The following is a 7,763-nucleotide window of genomic DNA, read 5'->3' on the forward strand; positions in this document are numbered from 1 at the left end:
CAAGGGCTGAGCTGAGCGGCGGGTTTGGGGGCAGCTGGCAGTTAAGGTGAGGGAGACACAGGCGTGTGTGTGTGTGTGTGTGTATCAGGTGCCCTTGAGCCGGTTGGAACTCCTAGAGGCCATGTGTACAACAACGAAACCCTGCCCGGTCCTGTGCCATCTCACAGTCGTTGTGACGCTTCAGCTCGTCGTTGCAGCCGTGTCAATCCATCTCATGGTTGGTGATCCTCTACTTTACCAAGCAGGGGATAGTGAGTAAGACCGGACTTCGGTGGGAAGCAGGTTGGGGCTTCTAGGCAAACTGAGTTGGGTGAAGTTGGGGTGCCAAATAGGAAGAATTAAGATCGTGGTGGTAAATACTGGGGAGAGTCTGAGTGTTGAAGTTTGGGTGGGTATTGGGTTCGATCGCGTGAAATGGTGTATCCAGGAGCTTTGGGGCCCAGGGAGTATTGGGGTGTCGGTTATGTCGGCCAGGGATTCACATGTAGTTAGGGTGTCTGAGAGCTGGGGCCCTTGGTGGGAATAGGGACTCCGGGTGAGGCTGGTATGTCGGCGATTGGTGCAGCCAAGGGGACGCCGCGGAAATGCCCACGAACGTCCGGCCCTTGGAAGCAGCTTTGTTCCCCCAGGCGGGGGCCGGGCGCGCGGAAGTGGGTCAGCCCCGCCCCCGCCTGCCCCGCCCCGCCCCCGCCCCGCCCCCCGCGTGCGCGGACAGGGGCTGAGGGCTGCGGGCCGGAAACGACCCCGCCAATCGCCGCGCCTGGCAACAGCGCGTGCGAGGGGCGGGGCCTGGGCAGGCCCAGCCCCTCATCTCATGAATATGAGGCGCGGCCCCGTGGTCCGCTGCCTCGGATTGGCCCGCGTGGCGCGGGGGGCGGGCCTAGGGCGGGACCCGGCGGCGACCTATATAAGGCTGGGCTGCGGGCCGCCCCCCCTCACTCGCGCGTTAGGAGGCTCGGGTAGCTGCTCTGCGCCGTCTTCCCGCCTGCGTCAGGGACCTGCCCGGCTCAGTGGTGAGGGCCCTGGCGGCGCCGGCTCCGAGGAGCCAAAGGCGGCGGGCGGCTTGCGGCCGGCAGGCGAGGCGGGGCCGCGGCGGCACGCCCCTGGGCGGGTCGGCGGCCGGGGCGGTCTCGGGGTGGAGTCCGCCCCGCCGGTGGCGAGGGGCAGCGGGAGACGGCCCAAGCAGCGGCGGCCGGGGGACGTCCCCCCTCGCGGGCCAGGGCCGCCGGCGAGCGGGGCGCTGCCGCAAAATGGCGGCCACGGGCTCGAAGCAGCGCCCAGCGAAATGGCGGGAGCGCCGAGTGCCCGGATGTAGTGGCGCAGGGCTCGCGAGGGGCGCATGCGCATGGGCGGGGGCGGGCCCGGCGGGGCCACGTGACCGGCACCGCCGCCGGCCAGGGCCTCTGGAGCTCGGGGCGCCCACGGCGTGCACCCCGCCCCTCCCCCGCCTCGCCAGGGTCCCTGCAGCCTCATTTCCCGTTTTCCCTGTTGGGAAGGAACGAGGGGAAGGATGGCCTTGTAGTGTTTCCCACTCCCCCTTTGACACGTCACACCCCCGGTTTGCAGAGTCCCGAGTTTTCCAGTCACATCGTGGTCTTTGTGTTCAGAGACGTTCAGCGACTGTTTCCTGCATTTTATAAGTGTTTCGTCTAAGTGAGCACGTTCTGTTCTCCAAAGTAGTCTACTTGCCCAAATATCAGGTTCTTCAAGTGCAGCCCAGACCCCTAGGATCCCTGAGGGGCCGTTGGCCTTCTGAGTGGTCCCCTTCACTCCTTGTGGAGCTATTTTTAGCGTTGGTTCCCAGCCTGGGTCTGTGTCACGATGCACTGATGAAATAGTCTGGTGTCTTGGGAGGCCTGTTACAGTTAGCAAAACACTTTATCATCCAGCAGCTGACGGGGGACCAGGGATTGTTCTGGGGTACCTAGAGTAGGAGTTAGCACCCCTGTTTACAACGGGGAACAACTGGGCACAGGCCTGCCGAGCACTCTTGGTGGTGGATGGAGGCTTCATTGTCCGTCGAGGCTTCTCACTGGTTCATGGTCAGTGCTGGGAACAGGCAGGGAAGGGATGTGGCCCTTGGGGAGCCGTCAGTTGGGGGGGGTGCAAGGGCACAGCGTGACAGTTAGGCTGTATTTGAACTGGCAAGGCTTGGAATGCCAGAGAAGCGGCAGGAGAGTCTTATGCCGATGCTGCGGGATCCACATCACTTGTAGAAGATAGGACGGGAGGGGGATGGGCAGCGAGACCCTGGAGGATTTGAACATCGTTTCAGCAGGCAGGAAACCCTGGTGGCGTAGTGGCTAAGTGCTATGGGTGTTACCCAAAGGGTTGGCAGTTCGAATCTGCCAGGCGCTCGTTGGAAAGTCTGTGGGGCCGTTCTACTTTGTCCTGTAGTGCTGCTGTGAGTCGGAATCGACTCAATGGCAATGGGTTTGGTTTTTTTTTTGGTTCCAGCAGGCAAACATGGCATCAGACGAAGGCAAGCTTTTCGTTGGAGGGCTGAGTTTTGATACCAACGAGCAGTCATTGGAGCAGGTCTTCTCCAAGTACGGGCAAATATCTGAAGGTAAGGTTGGAGCCAGCGAGGGGCAGGGTGGAGTGGGGTGTGTTGTCTGCTGGGTGCTGATCTAGGAACTCTCACCGCACAGTGGTGGTCGTGAAAGACAGGGAGACTCAGCGGTCACGGGGTTTTGGGTTTGTCACCTTCGAGAACATCGATGATGCCAAGGATGCCATGATGGCCATGAACGGGAAGGTGAGGGGACCCCGACGTATGCAACCCCCTTCCCCAGAGTGGGTGGTAGGTGAGGCAGCAGTGAGGCTGACCTGGGTGATCTCTGCCCTGCAGTCTGTAGATGGGCGACAGATTCGAGTGGATCAGGCGGGCAAGTCATCGGACAACCGCTCCCGTGGGTATCGAGGCGGCTCCGCTGGGGGCCGGGGCTTCTTCCGTGGGGGCCGAGGCCGGGGCCGTGGGTTCTCAAGAGGTGAGTGCCACTTGGGGTCTGGGGTCCTCGGGGATGCGGAAGGCTGTGCTGGCAACAGCGGGGACTCATGCCTTTCTGTTCTCGGAGTCCACAGGAGGAGGGGACCGAGGCTACGGGGGGAGCCGGTTCGAGTCCCGGAGTGGGGGCTATGGAGGTTCCAGAGACTATTATGGCAGGTGAGGGGTGGGCCCAGGGCTTCTGGGGAGCTGTGTGGGTGGGTGTGGCGGGGGTGGGGGGGCGTTTCCAACAGAAAAGGTTGTTACCATCGGGATGGAGAGTCCCGTTTGGGCCACTGATACTTGCAGGCTCGGGACTCCAAAAGAGTTAGTGTTACTGCTAGGCACCTATAGTCCCCGCAGCGGGCAGGCACCCTGGGGGGTGGCAGCCCAGGTGCAAACCATGTCTGCCCTTCCTCAGCAGGAGTCAGGGTGGCGGCTATGGTGACCGGAGCTCGGGCGGGTCCTACAGAGACAGCTACGACAGCTACGGTAAGTTGCGCTCCGAGGGCACTGTGCTGCTTTGGCCCACGGTGGGAGCCCAGTGCACCTCGGTGGCCTCTGCCAGTGCCTTGGGTGCAACGCTCAGACCTCATCACTGTGCTTGCCTGTAACCAAAAGTCCGTCCCACCACAGAGCAGAAACGCAAAACCAAACTGAGCAGAAAGAAAGAGCAAGTGAGGCCGCGAGGTCTACCCCGCGTGCATGTGCGGGCCTTGCCCGCCGCCCTCAGCTCGGGGGGGTTGGTGCTTTCAGGCCACAGGCTGTGCCCTCCAGGGCCGGCCGCGGGGTGAGGAATGCTGGACTGTTGCTGCTTCGGTGCCTTTACACTGTGCCTGCTTCTTGTCCTCAGCTACACACAACGAGTAAAAATCCTTCCTGCTCAAGATCGTCCTTCCAATGGCCGTATATTTAAAGATTTGGGGAGCTTCGCTGAATCGTTGATGTGTAGTGAACACACCTTGTATTTCCACTTTTGTAGTCTTTTCAGTTCTGATCTTGTCAAACACAGCCTGACAGCTTCTGACCCCGAGAGGGCCTAGTTCTAGAGTTTTCTCTCTGAGGAAGCGCTGTCTGTTTTTAAGGTTTTAAAAACGTTCTGGAAAGCACTTCAGATTTTACTTTTTTGTTTTATCACGAGCCATGAGTTTTGTTTTTTTGAAATGGTCAGGGGTTGTGGGTGTGTCTTTTGGGGGGGTCGTGTGGCCATTTTTCTTCCTGTTTTTGGTGCATGGCCCCATGAAGTTGGGTGCCTCAGTGCACTTCCCGTTGAGATTGAAAGGACTGTGATCCGCTCTTCATCGGAAGCTGAGCAAGCTGTGGCTTTTTTCCAACTCTGTAACGTTCTGAGCGTAGCAGGGTAGGACGCAGCCCCAGGGCACAGCAGCCCCAGGTCTGCCCCAAGCGCTGTCTGCCTGTCCCACCTGCACAGAGGTGTCGCACTCATTGTGAACACCTACAGTAGACTCTCAGGTGTCCCTGAGACGTTCTTGAAAATGTTTATTTATATTGTCCTTTTTTACTGGAAGACACGCATATTCCATCAATGTTGTATTTGAAGTGGTTAAGGAATTCTTGTACGCAGTTCTCTCTGGCTTCACGAAGCCGATTAAAAGACCGTCTGAAACGAACTTTGCTCTGACAATCTCCCTTTCATTGCACAACACACCCTGCTGCGGCCCACGGCACCCAGCCCGAGCAGTCCGGACAGGGTGAGGACAGGCCGCAGGGAGCTAGTGAGGGGAGCAAGTAGACGGACAGCTGATGGCCACCGGTCGTGGCTAGGTGAGGAGACGGGTGACGGACGGGCATGGGCAACGCAGACAGCAGGGCAGCCCCAGGAGCTCCCGGTGGTGCAGCCGGAGGGCTTGGAGGGCTGGGCACCATAGTGGGACAGACGTGAACGTGCGGGCACCAGACGCTGACCTGACGGCCACAGGCCGGCCAGGCCCGCAGAGTGGGCGGCCCCAGGGTGACAGTGTGCATAGCTAGCCTGCCATTGCTTGACAAGTTCTGAGCGTTCTCTGCTAGCCTATGGAAGCTGCAGCCCCTTGGAGAACAGAAGTGTTGTGCGCCCAACAGAAACCTCTGAGACGAAAGCTGCTTCCTTGGCTAGCTCATATGTGGAAATAGCCCTGTAATTCGAGGTAACTCCTTTTGCTCGTGTCCGCATCCCTCTTGTCGGGAGCTCATTTCAAAGTCACGTTATGTGCCCGGGGAATGTTCCTTTGACTGGCTTTTGGTTTTCCTTTTTCTTTTTCTTTTGATTTTTAAATGGAGCTGGAACTAAAACCGCCTGGCCCCAGCTGCTTGCCCTCCCGCCTGCAGCCAGGCGGGTGGTTCGGGCAGTCACGCCTCAGCAGTAGGATTGGAGACCACCGGACGCCCTGCCTTTGGGGTTTCTGTGCATCCACTGACCGTCTTCTCCAGCCCTCCTAAGCCACTTTCCTAACCATAGCTTCCTCTGATGTCTTGTTGCTGCCATTAGATTTTTTCCCTAGAGCCCACACCGATCTCTAAGCAGCTTCTTCCCGTGGGGGCAGCTGGCTCTGCTTAAGGGTGGACGTGGCATTGACCGTGTCAGAGGTGCAGGCCCTCCGGGCACGCCCGCCCATAACGGCGCACCTGTGACGTGATGGGCCCGGTGGCTAGCTTTGAGACCCTCGTAGGAGCTGTGGAAGGTTCTGGGAGGCGGGGGTGGGGGTGGGGTGCAGCTGTGAGCCCTGGCCAGGATGCAGGAGTAACGCTTGTTTGCTTTGACAGGTTGAAGGGGAACAAGCCAGAACCCAGGAAAAGGAGGATGAGCAGCAGCAGCCTCAGGTCCTAGGAGGATGCGGACCTGGGACGGTTTTCCGGGGGAGCGAGAGAGCCAGAGACGCAGCTGCCCGCTGCCAGCCTGTCCTGGTGAGTGCATCTCAGCCTGATCTCTTGCCTCATCTGCTGCCGGCTGTGTAGGTGCCTTGCTGGGTGTGGGGTTTGGGCAGAGGACTCGTCATTTTCTTGTTTTTCTGCAGGTGCATTGTTGGAGACTGGGTGTCGGCTCCACAGTCCTGGACAGGTCTCAGTGTGTGGTGGCTTGAGGTGGGACAGCACCTGGAGGGTGACACTGGAATAAAGGGCTACATGTGCACCAGCACCTCTGTGTCTTTCGTCTGGGGGTGCCAGCAGGGGTGGGTGTGGTGGGGGGGGCTGAAGCACCCCAGGGCTGGGGTCTGCCAAGTAAAGCAATGCCCGGGGTGTGCTGAGGGCAGGAGCCTAGGTCCTTTCATCATCTGGGACTGAAGCACCGGGTGGGGAGCTTCACGATAAGGGCAATGGTTTGGCACGCTGTTGACGTTGGAAGGGCCTTCTTGGGTGCTTCCGTCTGCTACTGACTCTAGTCCTGAGCTCAGGACCCTGGGTGGGCTTTCCCCTGGTGGGCCCTGTGTTGGCCACACACTGGCTGCCACATCGGGGCTCCATCTGCTTGGCAGGGTAGGGCAGCAGTCCCAGAGCTCTTGTCCCAGACTGGCCCCATTCCTCCTGGCCATCACTAAGCTGTTGGGGGGGCTGGTGTTTTCTTTGCCTCTTGGCGGCCGGGACAGGAGATACTGTCTGCTCAAGGCTGGTCATCTGTCCTGCCACTTCCGTGGAGCTACAGCAGCACGACAGGGAAGGGGACAGCCCTAGCTTGGGCCTGTGCCTGGGAGACCCAGACTCCGGAGCAGGAGTGATAGGGAACACCCAGGCTTAGCCTGCCTGGAGGCCCTATGGGTCTCCCCAGTTAGGCTTGTCCCTTTTTGGAGAAGGAAATACACACAGTTTACTGCTCCACAGCAAGTCACCTTGAGGTGAGATGGCTGTGTCCTTGGCCCTGTTCTGCAAAGAGCACCTGGGGTCCCTGGCCTGGATCCCTGGCTCGGCCCCCCTCCCGTGCCTCTCAGTGCCCCACAGCTGGTGCTCAGCGATTGTTGGGTGCCATGCTGCCTCGCCTGCACCACCTGACACCCAGGTGTTACTGTCCCATCCCCACACAAGGGGACCCAGTTCCCAGGGAGACTTATCCGAGTCCCCACAACCGGGAGTCAGTGCTTTGAGGCCACAGCTCCTCACTGGTCTGTGACCCAGAGCTGCTTGGGCCTCACACATCTCTGTGCCTCTTTCCCTCCGAGTTCCCAGCCCACATCTCTGCTGGCTTCTCTGGGTCAGAGGAGGGAGCAACTTTGCAGCTTTTGAGAATCAGCTGGGGCTTCCTCGGGAGACAGCTCTCTCCTTAATAAACCCGAGGACAGACACGCAGAGAGGACTTGGGAGGACTCTGCATGGTCCCCTCCAGGCTCCCCGCACCCCTCCTGGCCAGCTGGTTTCCTATCCGCGAACGCCTTTGAGTCCAGCCTTCCCGACCTGGCGAGCCTGGGGGTGTCAGTCCAGCCCCGTCCAGGGCCCTCCTCGGGGCTCGGGCCGCAAGCAGGGGAGCCTGTGGCCGTCGCCTCCGCCGGCACTACCCTGCCGTGTGCACCGGGACGGGGATCCTGGCCAGGAGGGCCCCCGGGTAGAGGGCCCCGGATGCTCTAAAGGACAACAGCCCCGGGAGCGCGGCGGGGGAGCACGGGCTCAGCACGAGTGGGGGCCGTGTCCCCGGCCGCCCTGAGTCGTCACGTGGGGCTGCGGGGCCGAAGCCGGGGCGGGGCGGGGCCGGAAGGCGGGAGCTTCCGGGCGCCGAGCCCCGCCCCCGGCGGCCATTGGCCGGCACCGCCCCGCGCGGCGTAAATGACAGGCGTCCGCGGGGCGGGGCATC

At 60.8% G+C, this 7,763-nt stretch overlaps 1 protein-coding gene across 7 annotated transcripts; it reads left to right on the forward strand.

The window, feature by feature from the left end:
- Window positions 1-925: 925 nt before the first annotated feature.
- On the forward strand, window positions 926-6,122 carry CIRBP (cold inducible RNA binding protein). 7 transcript variants are annotated; one of them, XM_049876137.1, is made up of 9 exons: window positions 926-1,013; window positions 2,458-2,569; window positions 2,652-2,758; window positions 2,852-2,990; window positions 3,085-3,166; window positions 3,408-3,478; window positions 3,840-5,133; window positions 5,750-5,890; window positions 6,001-6,122. In XM_049876137.1, exons 2-7 carry the CDS (start codon window positions 2,467-2,469, stop codon window positions 3,854-3,856), a joined length of 519 nt encoding a protein of 172 aa, XP_049732094.1. In that variant the 5' UTR covers window positions 926-1,013; window positions 2,458-2,466; the 3' UTR covers window positions 3,857-5,133; window positions 5,750-5,890; window positions 6,001-6,122. The 7 variants fall into 7 exon arrangements, with proteins under 7 accessions (XP_049732094.1, XP_049732095.1, XP_049732091.1 ...); XM_049876138.1 differs by having other exon boundaries at window positions 3,411-3,478; XM_049876134.1 differs by having other exon boundaries at window positions 3,408-5,133.
- Window positions 6,123-7,763: the final 1,641 nt, after the last annotated feature.

This window comes from Elephas maximus, chromosome 3 (genome assembly GCF_024166365.1).
Source record: "Elephas maximus indicus isolate mEleMax1 chromosome 3, mEleMax1 primary haplotype, whole genome shotgun sequence".
Taxonomy (NCBI): domain Eukaryota; kingdom Metazoa; phylum Chordata; class Mammalia; order Proboscidea; family Elephantidae; genus Elephas; species Elephas maximus.

What these genes read in the sequence shown, in the direction of transcription:
- CIRBP (XM_049876134.1), top strand. Translation starts at nt 2,467, where the DNA reads ATGGCATCAGACGAAGGCAAGCTTTTCGTTGGAGGGCTGAGTTTTGAT. An exon ending in GTACGGGCAAATATCTGAAG is followed by an intron (nt 2,570 to 2,651) that starts GTAAGGTTGGAG and finishes CTCACCGCACAG; the next exon opens with TGGTGGTCGTGAAAGACAGG. An exon ending in GGGCCGTGGGTTCTCAAGAG is followed by an intron (nt 2,991 to 3,084) that starts GTGAGTGCCACT and finishes CGGAGTCCACAG; the next exon opens with GAGGAGGGGACCGAGGCTAC.